The sequence below is a fragment of the Xenia sp. Carnegie-2017 genome, unplaced genomic scaffold (assembly GCF_021976095.1).
Source record: "Xenia sp. Carnegie-2017 unplaced genomic scaffold, XeniaSp_v1 HiC_scaffold_13, whole genome shotgun sequence".
Classification (NCBI taxonomy): domain Eukaryota; kingdom Metazoa; phylum Cnidaria; class Anthozoa; order Malacalcyonacea; family Xeniidae; genus Xenia; species Xenia sp. Carnegie-2017.
The window spans coordinates 3,111,404-3,131,185 of record NW_025813436.1 but is presented as its reverse complement, the minus strand read 5'-3'; the positions used below and the strand labels follow the sequence as shown (position 1 = coordinate 3,131,185).

General features: G+C 35.8%; 1 protein-coding gene, 1 long non-coding RNA gene and 1 pseudogene across 2 annotated transcripts in view; 2 read left to right on the top strand and 1 right to left on the bottom strand.

The window, feature by feature from the left end:
- Positions 1 to 19,782, top strand: part of LOC124451444 (T-complex protein 1 subunit gamma-like) — a 62,213-nt gene that overhangs the window by 10,624 nt on the left and 31,807 nt on the right. The window contains exons 6-13 of the mRNA XM_047002058.1: positions 3,947 to 4,027; positions 5,284 to 5,389; positions 5,488 to 5,570; positions 9,096 to 9,162; positions 13,968 to 14,002; positions 15,631 to 15,728; positions 16,295 to 16,376; positions 16,812 to 16,910. Coding sequence (XP_046858014.1) covers positions 3,947 to 4,027; positions 5,284 to 5,389; positions 5,488 to 5,570; positions 9,096 to 9,162; positions 13,968 to 14,002; positions 15,631 to 15,728; positions 16,295 to 16,376; positions 16,812 to 16,910 — 651 coding nt within the window. The remainder of the gene's footprint in view (positions 1 to 3,946; positions 4,028 to 5,283; positions 5,390 to 5,487; positions 5,571 to 9,095; positions 9,163 to 13,967; positions 14,003 to 15,630; positions 15,729 to 16,294; positions 16,377 to 16,811; positions 16,911 to 19,782) is intronic.
- LOC124451458 lies at positions 1,001 to 19,130 on the bottom strand. The gene is made up of 3 exons (XR_006950470.1): positions 19,057 to 19,130; positions 8,565 to 8,570; positions 1,001 to 1,014 (listed from the first exon to the last, which is right to left on the bottom strand). It is a non-coding gene; the product is annotated as an uncharacterized LOC124451458 (long non-coding RNA).
- LOC124451454 lies at positions 1,662 to 3,087 on the top strand (annotated as a pseudogene).

Sequence of the window (19,782 nt, the reverse complement as noted above, 5' to 3'; positions counted from 1 at the left end):
GCAACAAAGATGAGATTTTGATAACTGTAAGTTCTAATAAGTTTGATGATAAATAGATTTAGAATCGAACATAATTTAAGTGAGGAACAATTAGACAAACTTAACCATGGCAGTCTCTCTACCGAACTTTCCTAGTTTCGAAGTTCATTTAGATGTTAATGCTGGTCTGCAATTGCAGAAATGGCTTGCTCGACTAGAACGATTATTCGTTGGTACGACCAAGCCGAAGATAAACGAAAACGCGCTCTCATGTTACACTGTGCTGGCCCTTCAGTTGACGAAATATTCGACACTTTGGAAGACAAGAGGAATGATTACAAGACTGCAACAGAAAAACTCACCGAATATTTCACAAACAAATACAGCTTACGAAGTATAGAATTTCATACAAGCCAATACAAGACAAATCATACAAGGCAAATCGCTCGACAGTTATCATACTCGATTAAGACAACTCTCGAAAACATGCAGCTTTGCAGACAACGATAAGAAATTAAAGAAAACATAATTCTAAGCTGCTATTCCAAATCTACTAATTTATGATACTGCCAAAGAGCTTAATCTTCTGAAAATGACAGTGAACACTATTAATGAAAATAAAAACGCATGTCCAAAGAAGCAGTTTTCGAGTCTATTTGGACAAACTATAAAGCTACACATTGATCATTCCAAAACGATAACCACATCGCAGAACTCCATTTTCTGTTCGCAAAGATGTTGCGAAAGAGCTAGAACCATTGGAAAATCTAGACATTATAGAAAAAGTTGATGGTCCAAAACAATCTAGTGAAGTAAGAATTTGCATTGACAAGTGTGAAGCTAACCGAGCTATAAAAAGAGAAAAAACACATGCCAATGTTTGATGACATGGTAACTGAATTAAATGGGGCAACAGTATTTAGTAAATTGGATATCATCAATTTGAGCTGTCCCCTGAATGTCGCATTATACCAACCTTTTCCACTCACGTCGGATTGAGAAGATACAAAAGACTCTTTTTTGGAATCAACGCAGCTGCAGAGATTCTTCAAAATGCCATAGAAGAGTTACTCGTTGATCTTCTGGGATGTAAGAATATCTCGGACAACATTGTAATATATGGTAAGAATCAGAGTGAACAGGATTGGAATTTATATGCTGTTCTAACAAGACTCAGTAATTTAATGTTCGCCTAAATGCAGCAAAGTGTGTTTTCTCTCAGTCAGAATTCAAGTTCTATTGTCATATCTTCAGTGCTCAAGGAATTAAACCAGATCCAAAAAAGATCAATACAATTAAAAATATAAAATCACCACAGAGCGTGAGTGAAGTCAAATCACTCCTTGGAATGGTACAATATTTTCCCGTTTCATACCAGACTATGCCACAGTAACAGCTCTATTACGAGAATTGACAAAGAAAGATGCAAAATGGAAATGGAAAAACAAAGAGCAGAAAGCCCTTGACCGCTTAAAACGTGAACTAACTGGAGATCGCGTAATGATCTATTTCGATCCTTGTAAAAAAATAGGAATCATTGCAGATGCCAGCCAAGTAGGCATTGGAGGAATACTGCTACAAGAAGGTAAAGTTTATAGTTACGCGAGCCGTGCTCTAATTGCAGTAGAGAAGAGATATTCGCAAACAGAACGAGAAATGTTAGCGGCTGTTTGGGCAGCAGAACATTTTCACCTCTATGTTTACCGTCAAGACTTTACGATTATCACAGATCATAAACCACTTCTTGGTATAGTAGATAGTAATGAGCCTCTGTCATTTTGAGTTGAAAGATGGAAATTACGACTCATGCCCTACAAATACGAATTGACTTATCGCTCAGGTAAAGATGAAAAAAGTCCAGTAGATTTTATAAGTCGACATCCAGTTTCAGAATATCCCAAAACAAATATAGCAGAAGAATACATCAAGTATGTTTGTTATAATGCAGTACCTAACGCAATAATATTAGAAGAAGTGCAGATGGAAACCCAAAGAGATTCAACGATGCAAGCTCTGGCTAAAGCAATTGAAACAGGAAAATGGCGTGATACAGATATCAAAGAGTACGTTGATGTGAAAAATGAACTATCTGTTCTGAATGGGACGATCCAGACAGGACATCGTCTGGTAATTTTACGTCGCAAAACAAAGCGATTGAATTAGCACATATTGGACATCAAGGTATCGTAAAGACCAAAAGACTCCTATAGAAAAAGGTATTGTTTCCTGGCATAGACAAACTTGTAGAAGACAAAATAAACAACAGCATATCCTGCCAAACATCTTCAGGAAACTGAACCCCTCCACATCCTCTAAAAATGACGAAACTACCAGCTTGTCCATGGAAAGAAGTTGCTGTAGATTTCGCTTGCCTGTTTCCCTCTGGTGATTATATAATGGTAGTAATAGATGAATACAGTCATTTCCCTGAAGTGGAAATCATTGCATCACTATCAGCTAAGACAGTGATTCCTAAATTGGATTCCATATTCGCGAGACAAGGAATTCCTGATGTAGTCAAAAGTGACAACGGAGCTCCATTTAATAGTTCGGAAATGAAAAAAATTTACCAAACATTTAGGATTTCACCAACGACGAACAACCCCATATTGGCCAAAAATAAATGGTGAGGTCAAACGTTTCATGAGAACTTTTGGGAAATGTGTAAAATCTGCTTGTGTAGAAAGAAAAAATTAGAAACAGGAATTGTAGAATTTTTTTAGACAATATCGAGCTACACCTCACATGACCACTGATATCTCTTCCTGTGAAGCTCTTAATCAAAGAAAGATGAAAACTGAGTTACTTAAATCGTGCTTCATGACATATTCTACACATAAGCCAATCATCAAAATCTGGAGTTGGAAAATGCAAATCAAATGTTGAAAATGGAGAATTATTCGGATGAAAGAGAAAATACTAAAGAAAGTACAATAAAAATAGGAGACATAGTCCTAGTCAAACAACCAAAGCATAACAAGCTAACCACTCCATTTAATCCAACTCCATTTATTGTAAAGGCAAAGAAAGGGACAGTGATAACAGCTGAAAATGGATCGAAAGTTATAAGTCGAAATACTTTGCAATTTCAGACCATTTCTCAACAACTGATGAAAGAAGAACAAAAAGAAAGTGAGGCTATGGAGGGAGTGGAAGAATTAACACCAATAACAACATCACATAAGATCTCATATCTGTTCAGAGGTACAAGCTAGTACAAACAAGGATTCAAAATCTGAAGATAAGGATGAACAAACCCTGCAAAGATCCTCCAGACACCGAAAAGCACTTAGTAGATATGGTGAATATATTACACATTGAACACTTTAATTCGTAATGAATAGTTTAATTAATAATTAGAACATGTTTAAATAATAACACTAGGAAAAGAAAGCCCCATCAAATACTGCACCCCCTAGATAAATTATTATAATTGCTACAAGAATGGATCCCGGTCATTGGCGCCCATTGAATGTGTGTGTGTGTGTGTGGGGATGACAGCTCCAGCTTTTGTGAAGTTAGTATGAAAATCCAGTCTATAAACAAAGAAGGTCGGTCCTAGAACATAGAGCCTACCCCATCACCCGCAGTTTTTGGGCAGATGGGTGCCCCTGATCCCACCCTGACTCAGCCCAAATGCGACTGCTGTGTTTTGATACTCTAATTTGAGAAGTTTTTAGACGCAAAATGCTTTACACGATAACGGTACCAACAAGTAATGTTGCTGAATAGTGGGTACAACTGATGATACTACGTTGTAATGTTTATTTTGAAATTTGCGTATTTTTCGAGTCAAGAGACGATACCAACACGAGTGATCCAGTTCTTCACTTGGCAGTTTACAAGTTATCTTAGTAACACAGCAGTGTTTATTATCTGGGATACATTTATTTAAAATTCATATTAAGATATTTCGTGGGAGGAACTTTCTTTTTATGTGGTGTTCATTATTTCTTTTTCACCTTAGTTTACCAGTGGATGTTAACGATCAAGAACTTATGCGAAAGATTATTAAAAGTTCAGTGGGAACGAAATTCATTAACAAATGGTATTCATTATAATGGTATTTATTTATTATAGTGGGTATATTTGGCAAAATTCTTTTGCAACATGTTTTAAGGTCCGTGTTTATGGCTTGTGAGGATGTTTATTTTTAGTGATGATTATGAGATTGTTCATTATAAAGGTTCGTTTCCATTTAAGAAAAATTTCCACGGAACATATAATTTTCCAAGTTGCGTATGCTGTCACCTTATTTAGCGCATGCGCTACCTGGAAAATTGTACGTTCCGTGGAAAATTATTTAAGTGAAAACGGCCTTTGGTTAAGATGTTGAAAATATTTATTGTAAGGTATGACGTTTACTGTTGGCTAAGTTTATGAAAATGTTATTGCGATGTTATTTTAATCAGAATTCGTGTTCTAAGTTGTTTATGATTATAAGATTGTAACAGGCTAGTGCAGTCCTGCAAATTTGACTGCAAACATGTAGCAATAATTCTGGTCAAAGGTGTGTTCACGTCTTAGTATTTTGACATCGACTGGTTTATCTAAAAGTAAAACAACCAGAAAAATTAATGTGCAAAAGTGGGAGAGCGGTTTTTAAAAGCCTCAATTTTGCTAGTTACAAACAGTCACTCTTGAGTGTAACCAGTCTTAAATAAGAAATAGGTTCATTTTAAAGATCGCAAATATCATGGTGAATGGCAAAAGTAATAAGTTAATAGTTCTTAAAAATGTTTTAAGCAACGAACACTAACCCAATAGTTCTAAAACAACTGTTTTGAAACTGAAAGACACGATGCATTTCGGCGGAATTTTAGTTTCAAAACCGCTCTTTTAAGAACTATTAACTTATTACTTTTGCCATTCACCTTGGTATTTGCGATCTTTAAAACGATTTTCAAATTTATCACCACGACAAAGTCTCTATTTTATTAAATATGTTCATGAAAATGTAGGGAAAGTTGCGCGGTGAACCTAATGTTCATCAAATTTTCTAAAATTTCATGCAATGCAAAACAAAGTTCAAAGTTTCACCTAGTCGAATGAAATTAGATTTTGGAATAAAATTGAGGCTTTTACAATTCATTCAGCACTGAAGATAGTATGTAATTGATAATGTCGAAATATTTTTGCTTTAAAAAAAGTTAGGGTTTTTATTTTAGTTATTTTTAATTTGCTACTAGTGAAAAGTTAAAATATTTTTGTTGCTTTGACGACAATTTTTCCTAGCTTTGATTATGAGAATATTGTGCTATTTATAATTATGATAATTTTCGAATTTATGTCTATTTTCTTAAGTGGAAATTTGGCATCAGATATCGCTTTAAAAGCCGTGAAAACTGTCCTACGAGAGGATTATGATAAGAAGGAAATCGATATAAAGAACTACGCAAAAGTTGTCAAGGTTTCCTCTTTACTACTTCTAGTGCCACAATTGTAGTTCGATTGAATTTTTTCTTTTACGTCTGATGAATTTGGAAAATTTTTGATTTTTTTATCCAGATTCCTGGTGGAACTCTCGAAGAATCCTATGTTTTATCGGGTATAATGTTAAATAAAGATGTTACTCATCCTAAAATGAGAAGGTATTTTTCGACGCAATTTTAAACACCGCGGACATTTACCCCATCTCGGAACTTGTTGTTCCAACTCTTATCGCTGACGTCACTATTTACGTATCAAAAACTTTAATAAACCTTTCATAAATCATATCCTATTACTAACCAGAGATTATTGTTGTTTTTTCATGGTTTGGTTGATAACAAATGAAAGATTAAGTAGATTTAGGGAAGAGAAAAATATCTGTTGTATTCGACAAAATTCGACACTACACAAGAGTTTACATGTTTGTAAATGTAGATCGTCCAGGTTGGTATAGTCCTGAGAAGACTGTTTTTGTTGTGGTTGACTGACGTTTCGACAACCTTAGCGGTAGTCATCTTCAGAGTCAAATGAGGAGTAAACGTCAGTTTAGCCGTATTTGGCATCTGGTTGTTACGTCATTGTATTGTGTGTACAGGAAATGTGTATTGTCATTGTGAATTAGTGTGAAGTGAAGTATTTTTAGTTGTTATGTGTGATTTAGGTGTGATGTTTTTAGTTGTAATATGTAGTTGTCAATTGTGTATTGTCATTGTGAATTAGTGTGATGTGTAATGTTTTTAGTTGATCGTTTGTTTGTATTGTGAATAAGTCGTTTGTACGGTGCCGGGAATTGCTGTGATCTGTTCAGGGGGGTTTGTTCCAAGTTGGTATACCAACTTTCTAATGTAAGCCGTTGTCTATAGTCAGTACTGTAGTAATGCATTTTGCCGAGTCCCAGTCAATGTTATGCTTTGTGATTCGGTGATGTTTAGCAATGTGATTAGTTTTGTCTTGTTTCTTAGTAGCTCGTTTGTGTTCAATAAGTCTTATATTTAAGTTCCTGCCAAATTCCCCGATATAGGAGACGTGGTAGTCGGAGCAGTTTATTTTGTAAACTGCACCTTGTCGTTCGTGGGGTTGTTCTTTGTCCTTTATGCTCGTTAGTACTTGTCGTAACGTTGTGATTGGTTTATGCGCGACACGTATGTTGTATGGTCGTAAGATACGCGAGATAGTCTCAGACGTACCTTTGATATAAGGTATCGTTGCTGTTGTCACTTAGTTGTTCGTTTCGTTGGGTTCGTTGGGTTTGTAAGTGTTGCGTTTGATAAAGTCAGAGTTATAGTTGTTTTTGTCAAATAGACGTTTGAGATAGTTGTTTTTGTTGTGTAGAGCGTCCGGTGAATCACATATGATTTGTGCACGTCTTGTTAATGTTCTGATTGTGGTGGCTTTGTGTGATGTAGGGTTGTAAGGTGATTGGTCTAGTAGTCGGTCAGTATGTGTTGGCTTGCGATAAACTGTTGTTCGTAGTTTTTGATTGTCATGTTTTACCAAACAGTCGAGAAAAGGAAGAGTTCCGTTTTCTTCGACATCTTTGGTAAATTGTATGTGGCTGTTCTGTTTGTTGATTTGAGTGTGAAAGTCATCAATCTCGTCTGCATGTAGTGCTGTGATTGTGTCATCTACGTAGCGGAACCAAAAAGGTAGTGCATGTTTGTAAGTCGTGAGCGCCCGTTCCTCTATAGATTGCATTACAATTTCAGCAACTACAACAGAAACGGGTGAGCCCATTGCTGTTCCATGTAATTGTTTGTAGTGTGTACCTTTGTACTGGAGGTAAGTCGAGGTGAGGCAGAGCTCAAGTAGCTCCATAATGTCTTCTGTCGATAATAGCAGTACGCCCGTGGTGTTTGTAATGAGGGTTTTTGTTCAAGTAAGTGCCAGATTAAGTGGAATACTGGTGAACAGTGATTTCACATCAAAAGACTCTAGTATATATTTGTCCTGTATTTGTATAGTTCACAGTTTTTTAATGAAAGTTTCAGTGGATTGTAGCTTGTGTTTTGATTTGTTTGTAAGTGGTTGCAGTATGTCAGTCAAGTACTTTGAAAGTTCGTAAGTAGGCGAACCACAGAATGATACAATTGGTCGCATGGGTATTTGTGGTTTGTGAAGTTTTGGTAGTCCGTATAGTCTGGGTGGTCGTGGTACTGAACATCTGAGTCGATAGTAAATACGTTCAGATATAATGTTAGATTTTCTCATGGAGAAGATCTTGCTGTTAAGTTTACGTACTAGTGATAGTGTTGGGTCTCGTTTGAGTTGTTCGTACGTTTGTCTGTCGTTAACAAGGATGTCCATTTTGTTAAAGTAATCATTCCTGTCCATGACCACAGTCACGCGTCCTTTGTCTGCTGGTAAAATGAGGATGTTGTTGTCGTGTTTTAGTTGTTTCAGTGCTTGTTATTCGTCTTTTGTCAAGTTGTTGTCACGTATAGAGGACAATTGTAAAGTGGAGGCTATCTCCTGCTTCTTGTCCTCTATACGTGACAACAACTTGACCAAGGACGAACCAACAAGCACTCAAACGACTAAAACACGACAACAACATCGTCATTTTACACTCTACACAACGAAAACAACTATCTCAAACGTGTTTTTGACAAAAACAACTATAACTCTGACTTTATCAAACGCAACACTTGCAAACCCAACGAAACGAACAACTCAGTGACAACAGCAACGATACCTTACATCAAAGGTACGTCTGAGACTATCTCGCGTATCTTACGACCATACAACATACGTGTCGCACATAAACCAATCACAATGTTACGACAAGTACTAACGTACATAAAGGACAAAGAACAACCCCACGAACGACAAGGTGCAGTTTACAAAATAAACTGCTCCGACTGCCACGCCTCGTATATCGGGGAAACTGGCAGGAACTTAAACATAAGACTTACTGAACACAAACGAGCTACTAAGAAACAAGACAAAATCACATTGCTAAACATCACCGAATCACAAAGCACAACATTGACTGGGACTCGGCAAAATGCATTACTTACAGTACTGACTATAGACAACGGCTTACATTAGAAAGTTGGTATACCAACTTGGAGCAAACCCCCCTGAACAGGTCACAGCAATTCCCGGCACCTTACAAACGACTTATTCACAATACAAACAAACGATCAACTAAAAACATTACACTTCACACTAATTCACAATAACAATACACAATTGACACCCACACATTACAACTAAAAACATCACAACTAAAAATACTTCACTTCACACTAATTCACAATGACAATACACATTTCCTGTACACACAATACAATGACGTAAGAACCAGATAACAAATACGGCTAACCTGACGTTTACTCATCATTTGACTCTGAAGATGACTGCCGCTAAGGTTGTCGAAACGTCAGTCAACAACAACAAAAACAGTCCTTTTCAGGACTATACCAACTTGGACGATCTACATCTACAACATGTAACGATACTCCCGGGCTCAAACCATTTACAAGTGTTTACGTTATATAAGCAAATTGTAATTTTATATCATTGTCAACATGCATACGCGAATGTTAAAATTAGATGTCGGGTGAATACCACGAATGCGAGTTTTTTCTTTTCATTGAAGTCGATGTAGGCACTACGTAGTTGACGTCGAATTAGAAAATGGGTTTGAAGAAGATTATCTTTTATATGTTGTTTGTTTGTGCTAGGAAAATCGCGAATCCGAGAATCCTCTTGTTGGATTGTCCTCTTGAATACAAGAAGGGTGAAAGCCAGGTAGGTTGCTGTATTGTTTTTGTTGCATATTACAGTGTATCATTTGTAAAACATCACTGACTTTCCCCTACATCCTAGGTGACCATATATGCAGATTCGGTCGAAAATGCTTAAGCACTCCCCCCTGTTTTAAACTTTGAAACTTTATAAAGCATGCGAGAGTTTATCTTATCTCTCTCCCATCTGTTTCATGGATCCAAGGTAGCCGCGCCACTTCCAATAGCCCGAATACCTGAAAACTTTGGTTACAAAAACTTAGTTAGTAAGAGGCTGATTTCATGAGCCCGGTAGCAGCCGGGATTCAGCCAAGCGTTAAATGATTTTGGCAAGTGAAAACGGTTCAATACTTATCAGAAAAATCTTCTCGAGAAATTTTACAATATTCTGATTTAATAACTTCTCAAAACATTTAAAATTGAAACAAACAATTTGCACTAATTTGAGAATGACAACCGGAGTGACGTGTGATGCTTCGCGAACAGTTGCAATTTTTAACCTTGAAGTTTTGGCTGTTTTTAATCCCTTGAAATCATCGGGCTAGCTCGCTATCCGGGCCAGCTCGCCTCCATATAATCAGGCCCTAAGAACGGATCAACGCTTATCTAATAAAAGTGGTGCTGAGGGGCTCAGTCTGTAATATATGCGTTCTATATATAAGTGTTCTATAGTGATACATGTGATTGACAGAAAATTAACTATAAAAAAATATTAGCTAACACGTGGTATTAAAACTAACTAGACAAAGAGCTATCGTTTGAACATTATAATATATATTTCTTGAGTTATTACATGGTGTCAGAAGTAGTAGTAGTTTCATATGGTAGTCACACCTCCATGTATGTCTCATTAAGCCAGCTTGTGTCTCATCAAGCCAGCAGAGTTTGGAGGTGTGGTTCCGAGAGTTCGACATCGAAGTTTGGAGACCGGGGTTTGGATCATTCTTAGTTTTCCTTCAGTTAAGTACTTAAGCCCCTGCACGACTACAACGTGATGATCCAGGCGCAGGGGGTGTCAGAAGTGAGAGACCATAAAAAGTAGTTAATATGGCTTCTGGAAACATGTAATGGGCAGCGCCTAAACCTTTGAAGCTATACGGGAATGGGTTAAGATAAAACGCGGAGTGCGGAAACTGAACGGAATGGGGGATAAAACGCGAGTACGGGATAAATTGTGGAATTGGACATAAAACGGGGAATTGAGGATAAAACACAAAATTGGAGATAAATCGCAGAATTGTGGATAAAACGCGGATATGGAGAAGAAACGAATATTTTTGAGTTATTTTTCATTATTTACTCTTTTTGTTAACATTAAACTACTCTGAATTATTAGAAATGAAAACATGTTCCATTAATAAAAATTATAAAACTAGCATACAGAATAAGTAATTTAGCATGTGGCTTATATAAGGCTTCAACCACCAACTCAACTCGAAATTTGACTTTTCACAAGAACAACAACGTCGTATTTTCATATTAAAAAAGGTATTTCAAATTATTTCTGTAGCTTTAAAATAGTACTGATATTATTTTTTCTGAAATGATGTTCGTGCTCGTCGACATATTTGCTTTGGTAATGAAGAGTGATTCAAACTTTGTTGACATATCTCAGTGTCTCAGTTGATAAAAAGTTATAAAAGAGTGATTGGCGTATGCGCTTTGTATGAAGATAGTTTTGTTGTTTCATGTATCTGGGAGGGAAAAGTCGTAATTCAAACATTATCTATCTCATACTTAACAACTACGAAATACTTTACTCGAACACATACTTAATTAAGACCGACTTTTACTAATTGAAGCTCTCTTTATTAAATCATACCTACCAGAACTTAAATAACGGGCTTAAAGCCAGCATAGAACTCTCACTATTTGATGTCACAGCCACACAATCAATTAATCTTTCCCATGATGTAAAAACTGTCTAGTTTCCCTCTCAAATATTGAGTTATACATGAACTTTTTATCCAGAGTATGTTTCATATTGTACTAAGTAGAAGCAGTTTTCAGCATTGTAAGATAGACGATGTTATAGATGACGACATTAAATATGATTTTGAAGTTATCTTTTTTTTTCTACTTGTTGGCGTTAAAGGTTTAAGTATACTTAGGATGGGCTACATCACAAAACCTAGCATAGGGCATAAGGACTATGTCACTCTTCTGTGAAAGGGCTAAGTAAAAGAATATTTTAAAAATATATTTTTAAATGTATCGTGCACGTGGTTAATATTTTGGAAGACCGTGCACGCACAGGTATTTTATCTAGGGCTGTCGAAAACGGAGGTTATTTGAATACCATGACGTCAAAAGGGTCAAGCGCACTTTTCCTGCTTTTTGTTACACATTTTTTCTACAATTATTAATGAGTTCAATTTTTTAACATGTGCAGCTAATCATTTAACAGCGTTTATCGTAATCATGCGTTTCATTTCGTAAAGAATTTCAGATTGCATTCACACTCGAGCCAACTTTTTCTTTCATCGTCACCTAACGAAAAAAATTGAAGATGGGACGCTGAGATGACATGCTCATGTTCATGACAATGTGCATTGAATTCTTACGCTGAAATCATTTGTAAATACCTTTTTCAATATGAAAATACGACGTTGTGAATCTTGTGAAGAGTCAAATTCAGAGCTGCTTTGTTTGTTAAAGCATATTATATATAGATGATTACTTACTCATTCTGTATGCTATTTTTATTAATAGTACTTGTTTTCATTTCTAATAATTCAAATTCGTTTTATGTTCACAAAAAGAATAAACAATAAAAAATAACTCAACAACATTCACTAATTTTATTCCACGTTTCATTTCCAATTCCGAGTTTTATCCTCAATTCCGTTCCGCTTTCCGCTTCCGCGTTTTATCCTAACCCATACGGGAATGTCAGCGACAATTTTCGTAAGTTCGAGGAGCACTGGACGCTCTTCGAGAAGACCGAGCTAAAAGGACCTTCTGAAGAGGAAAAATGCTAATACTTTCTTCTATGCATTGGAGAAAAGGAAGAGAAGTATTCAAAACTTTCTTGTTTGCCAAAAGCAACAAATCGGAAAGGAGAAACATCCAAACAAGGGATGCGGTAACTGCTGAAATCTTGTCCTGCGTATTGGAAAAAATGTAACAATTGTCAAAATCTAGAACATTTTGCCAAGTATTGCCGATCGCAAAAAAAATAAACGGAGAAATTAGTACATGCCGTCGATTATGAAAGCGACTCATCTGCTCGCGGAATTGACATGGTAAAGACTGTCGTAACAAGTGACAATGATGAAGGAACATACAAGTCTTAAAATAAGCGAAACTGACAGATTTCGGAGGACATAATAATCCTGTCGTAGGTAAATGTTATGTCAAGTGTCAGTACAACGGAACAACTCAAGTATTCGAATTTCAAGTGGTAGAGAAAGGTAAATCGTTACTTGGATGCGCTAACTGCAAGAGTATAAAACATATAACATTCAACAACGTAGACCAACTATGTGACGAAAAGAATAATGTTGCTACAAGTGGAAGCTCTCTAACTGGACTTTCTAGTGAACGAATTTTTGACAAGTATGCCAAGTGTTTTGAAGGATTGGGTCGTATATCAGAACCATATCACATCAAGATTAATCCCAATGCAACATTTGTTGTACACCCTTCTCGTAAACTCCCTTCAGCATTGAGAGATCGTGTTCAAAAAAGGCTGATGGATATGCAATCCAAGGGAATAATCAAAAAGTTAAACGAGCCGATAGCATGGGTCAACTCCATGGTAGTTAAAGAAGAACACTCTGGAAAGTTACGCATTTGCATCCATTCACGAGACCTTAACAAAGCTCTGCTCAGAAAACATACCAGCTTTCCAATCAACAAGAGATCACAAGCCGTTTGACGGATGCCAAATTCTTCAGCAAGCTGGATGCCAACTCCGGATTTTTGCAAATGCCACTCGACGATGAGAGCTCTTACCTGACGACGTTCAATACCCCATTTGGTCGTTATCGCTTTAGAGTAATACCCTTAGGTGTGGTGTTTGCACAAGAGGTGTTCCAAAAGACTGTACACGAGTAATTTCACGATATATCAGAAACATACTATCCATACTGACAACCGAAGATAGTCTTATCTACAAGAGCCACAATATCTTAATTCCTCCAACATTGCAAGCTGAAACCCTCAAAAAATTACACCATTCACATCGAGGCATCGAAAAGACTTAGTATCAAGCTGCTCAACCTGTCAATACTACGCTAATGCTAATCAACGAGAACTACTCCGTTCACACGACATTCCAAGTTGTCCCTGGCAAAAATTTGGCACTGACCTTTTTGACTGGAATGGAAAACCACATCTAATAGTTGTAAACTATTACAGCCGATATCCCGTATTCACACGATATTCCGTAAAGAAACTTAACTATTAAAGAACATTAGCTAGCACGTGATAGAGACAATGTGCGTACTGCATGCACGAGCGTATTAAAACTAACTAGACAAAGAGCTATTGCTTCAACACTATAATATATATTTCATAAGTTATTACACAGTCTAACTGCACAATTGTCTAGTCTATAAAAGTATTAGAATAATAATCTACCTGACATGCAAAAATTTGGGGTGTGCGTACCCCCGAACCCTCTAATAATTCTACAATTGAGTTTGAATGAAAAAGAATAAAGAATTAGCGCAACTGGCTCACATTACGCTATTAGACCGCCTAGGGCAAACATCTACCTGCAAAAAACACCCTAAGTGTACCGGCGTAATATGAGCTGAGGTCAGTTGACTCATCTTTAATATGCAAGTATTCTTTCCACTACAGACAAACATGGAACTATCGAAAGAAGAAGATTTTACGTAAGTGAACTGTTGCCTTGGTAACTGAATTCTTACTGGTCAGTTTATCCTTAACCTTGATTAACTAACGTTGATTTTCACTGTTTCTTTTTTCATCTTATTTTAAATCTTTGTGACAGCAAATGTTATCATAGAGTTTTCTGATTGCATTGTAAAGACCATCTAAAATGGCTGAATGAGTTCTTGAATAGCATTATGCTATTTTATTTTTTTTTGGAGAAATTTTCCACTATGTAAATGACATTGTTATGACATAACATTGCATAATTACCTTTAGGAAGTAGTTCTAACGATTTGGAAAATGAATGATCTTTGAAATATTGTCGCGTTATTTAACATAGCGATGCTATTTACATAATGAATAAAGTTAAATCTCTCTAAAAAAAGTAAAATAAGTCATATCTAATGAAGAGGTTATGCAGTTATGTTATTTATTCTTTACATTACAATCAAATTTGTGATAAAATTTCGTGTCATAAACACGTAACAAATGAGTCGCAGCGTAATGCTTTGCGCGCTTGTTGATTTTTTTGGCATTGAACTTACCATGTCTGATAGACTAATACAAAGTTGAGGCAGGGGCTGGTATTCGTACTGACTAAATGTGAGATATGAGATACGTCTTTCTTTAACTTTATTTATTTAAAGCGCTTGTGTCTAGGTCAAAGGAAGAACTTCTTTAGATAGTTAAATCGATTTTAAGAACACTTGGAATGTATTTGAATTCTTGAAATTTTATCTTCGTTGACTTTTAGTAAATATTTTAGGTTTTTAGTCGAATTATTTTAACGTTTACCACTTGCCAAGTAGCATCATTTTTTCATAAAAAAATTGTTTTGGGCATCTCAAAAAAAGGAACCCGCACAAATATTGAAGTATGCAGCAATGAATGAAATCTACATAAAATAATTAACCTGCAATAGCTATTTTTTCCGTTATATTAATTTATACTTACACTTTGTCCATGTTCTAAGCAAGTGAAAAATTGGACTAAGTTTTTATAGCTGTAATAAATTTGAGATGAAAATTAGTGTATACAGTGGTTTTGTCTTGCTTTGCTTTGAATACTTTCAAACCCTAAAGACCTGTCAAGTTCGTTGAACTGGTGTGAATGCAAATTACATCATTGTGTATGATTGTTTCAGTGAAATAACAATTCATGCGGGTTACGTTTCTTACGGCACAATTAGATTTTATATTTATTGTCATTTTTGACCGATATCTTTGTATAGGAAGAATTTGATGATTTAGAACCCTACCCCCGGCAAGCACGCCATCTTGAGATGTGACAAAAGCAAAAGTCTCAATCTTATCAAGAATTAGCTGCTCAAAAAGTTTGAAAAACGAATACTATTATATATTTTAACAACGAAACCGTGACTATCACTTCTGAAACTATATATCAACGCAGGAGAAGCAGATTTTAGTCGGAAATATTGTCATTTTTGCCACCTTTCAATATGGCGGCTTTCGTCACTCGTAACTATTGAATTTCGACTCGAGTCTGGTATCTAGTGGGTTGGGTTCGAGGTCTTTATTTGTCTTGCTTTGACGTCCCTCATGAGATGTACGCTACTGTGTTGGTGTTGTGATGGATGTTATCTCCTGAGTAGCTTTTTATGTTTTAGACGTGCCTTGCAACTGGAGGAAGAGTTTATAAAACAAATGTGCGATGATATAATTGCTGTCCACCCAGATCTAGTTTTCACCGAGAAAGGAGTATCAGGTATCGATTATTTCTTCGACTTTAAGATGAGATGGGTTTTCTTTCGGGAAGTGCAGCAGAAAGGGGTTCTGCATCCACGATATTTTCCAGGGGGTGTAATCAGATATTGTTTGAGCAAAGTAAACTTTATTTGAGTTATTCGAACTTGTTAGGAAAACGTTCCAATGAATAGCTGTTCTTCTATTCAAGAATGTTTACTATATCTCGAATGAAATGATACAATTTTGGGAAGCGTGTGAATTACCTTCAAACTAATAAGCGTAAGACCTGCAATCGGCATTGCACTCATTCACTGAAATTTAACATGACTGAATGGTACGGTTTAGAATACTATGTAAAAAGTATTCGCTCTTTTTTACCAATATGCTCTACGGTTCTTGAAACCATAAAGTATGCAACGGGTCATGCATATCTGCAGTGAACTTTTTTCCGTCGATCTGAACCATTACAAATAACTTTGGGTTTATGTATAGACATCTTATCATTGGCATTATGGTTCCGTAAAACTCCTGGTAGCGTGTGATCGCGGTGTTTTTACAAACTTTTTTCGACTTACTTTCATTTAGATTTAGCTCAGCATTATTTGATGAAGGCCAACATAACGGCCATACGCCGTATAAAGAAGGGTGATAATAACAGACTTTCTAGGTAAGCAGTCAACTATTTTCTGCGGTCTTCATTGGCCTCGTATTTTAGATTTTGCAGTGGTTGGATGAGTATTTTGCATTAAATGAATGTTTTCTTGTAGTTGAAATTGACCAAGTAAAGTTATTTGGGTTGACAAATTCATCATTTCTCTGTCGATTGATTATTACCGTGCAAAGTGAATTTCTCAGAAGTTAGCGCAAGTGCCATTAAAATGTTCTGTAATTTGCGAATAAGTACGAATAAAGTACTATCACACGATTAGCTTTGCTATTTTACCATACAGAAGAACAATCGAACATTTTACATTCAAACTATCTGAGGTCCTTTTCTTTATCGATTTCGTGTGATCTGCATTTTGTGTTTGAAAGGTGTCTATAAAGTTCAGTATTGTCTGTATGCCACGATTTTAATGATTGCGATATATCTCGTTGTCAGGGCATGCCAAGCTACCATAGTCAACCGAACTGATGAACTACAGGAGTCGGATGTTGGTACAGGTGCTGGATTATTCGAGATAAAGAAGATTGGGGACGAGTAAGTGTATAACAAGGTGTAAGGGGCTTGAGTTCAATATATTCAATGACTTTTTTAATAACCAACCATGTTTATGTTGAATTTCACATAGTAAAAAATTATTTTGACTGATTTCATCAAACGCACTTTTTCAGAAGAGTAAAGGTGTGTTGTATTGCTGTAATCAGTACTCAAACAGTGGCGAAGCCAGCCCGAACGCCTACAATTCAAAAATTTTAGCAAAATTACTATTCATTTGTTAGAAAATCAATTCCCTTCGTTGTTTTTCCTTTTATTGAACACAAAAATATTTGCACTGTCAAAACAGGCTGGTGTAGCTACTGCAGTCAACGACTTGTGTCAAAAAGAAAATTACAGAAGAGTTAGTCCATGTTTTCATCCACCATTCATATTCATTGTGATGGTGGTTTTGACCACCGACCTAGGTCGGGTCCATTGAAAAACTTGTTTAAACACAACACTAATGGAGCGTACCTCCTACCCCCACCCCATCCACCCCCGAGATATTTTGGGGTTTTTTTTTCAAAATAAACGAATCCCAAATATTTAGCTCAACACAGCAATACTTAGACTTTAGATAATTAAGGTAAACTGCCACCTGAAGAATGGGATAATATGTGCTTTTGAAGTACGAAGTATCGTCTCTTGACTTCAAAAATAGATTTCAAAATTAGCATGAAAAAGTGGTTTAGCTTACAGTAACTGTGATCGTATAAAGCAGTTTAAAGATTTCCTGTATTATCGTATCAAAAATTGATTATCGCAATTGAGTTTTAAGAGACTGTCTAGGATCCATTCATGTAGCACTTAAAATACTTCACCTGGTCGTGAAGCCTTTCTTTTTGTTGTGTGCTGTTTAAATCCATTTGTTCTCATACGCAGTGATTTTCATTGAGTTGGGGTGATTTTTATTTTACATTTTAAAGTGATTATGCAACGAATTTTTCACTTTGCTTTTTACGAGCTTATTTTATAAGTCTTTTCTGATTACAATTCTGAAAACAGAATTAAAATGGGCTTTTTCAAACTGTTTCTACAGTCGCTAAAATTTGCAATTTTTGTCAATTTTTGTGCGAACGTTTGCAATTGGCGATGACGTAGAAACGAGTACCGCCTTTAGACATGGCGTATAGAATTAATAGCGACGAGCAGCGATGGAGTGAAGAATGTTGTTTTGCCGGCAGTTTGAACTAAATCAGTTGCGATAATACTCCACAAAATGAAATAATAGCTATCCATCTGTCTTATAACGAGAAGACGGATCGTCTAAAGCGAATATAACGAGTGAATTTTGTCCACAAACATGGACAAAATTTCGACGCTATGGCCACATCGTGTTTATGTTCGACACACTTTGGAAATTCGTACTATAATATGAATGGTGAAGTAGTAAAATGTGTAAATCTGAAACAGTGTTTAAAAAAAGATTTTCTACCTGTGAGAAAGGAATATTAGCATTATTGAAAAACAGCTAAACCGAGATAAAACGAACATATGTCAGTAGACCTTAGTGGACCCAAGTGGTTTCATATTACGCGAGGAACAAGAACAAGAACATGCAATTAACACGAATAAAGTGTAGTAAAAAACAAAGAAACTTTACACAAGGAAGATCTGAGTGTCTTTTATATGTGATATGAAATTCAGCTAACATATAACTCCAAATTTATACATAACTCTGACTGTGGATTGCATTTTATACATAGTTAAGATATTTATATTTAAGATATTTCCACACTGATCATATTGACCCAGTTGAGGAGTGTGTCTATTTTATTTAGCTATTGAAGCCTTTTGTCATCCCATCTTGGTAGTTTGCTCTCACATGGGGCATCCAAATCGCAAAATATAGCATATATATTGCACTGTAAATAGCAAACATTTTATAGCTTATATGAAACAATCTTTTTGATTTAATGACTGCTACCCACATGAACAGCATGATGTCTTATACTATTTGTCCAAAATCTCTGCATTAGGTGTTGTTGGTTATGCATTTTATGTATTCATTACTGACAAGATATGTTTTCCATTATACCTTCCATCAAATATTTATGGCAATATTCAAATTGCACTTCATCATTAACAAACAAGTCAAAATATTTACTTTGCGTTATTCATCACTTATGTTTAAACTTCAAACAACTTTTATCAAAAGTCATAATATTCATTGAATAAACACTACCACAAGTTGTTGGGGATCTACTGTTATTTCTTTGTATTATTGTCTATAGAAGGATTATGTCCGTTCATCAAGTCTTGTTTCGACATTTTATGCGTTCTTGTACAAAAGATTGGTCGTCGTGCACAAAAAAAATTCATCTTAAATGCCATACTATTGCTAATGTACTTATACAAATTTTATTAGAGGTAGTATTATACATACTCAAAATTTGTGTGATTAAGTACTATTTGAGAACTCTTTACCGCATATCCGTGAATAACTTGTATTATAAGGACTCTGATTTGATTTCAAACAAAATTATTTGGTTTTTACACTTAAAAAGCTTGTAAAATCACGGCAAATACCTCGCACGTTATAATAAATACTATAAAGTATTTAGGGGGCGGTACTCGTTTTCACGCATTGAACTGTAATAGATGGAAGGCTACCTGTAATAGAAAAGCCTAACAATTTTTTGAAGCCAGATTTGACGTCTGGTCACGCGTGTCTGGTTTTTAAAGAAACGTGTTTTTACCAAAGCCTTTTTCTGATTTTATTTAAAGAACTAACGCAGAAACGTATCGTGCCTTTAAAGGTAATGGGGCTTAATCTTTATTCAGCCAATAATGATGCTTTCTATTGAATACCTATTTCGAAATGGAAGATATCAAAGTGTGGAAACTGTGAAAAACAATGACTTCGTTCATC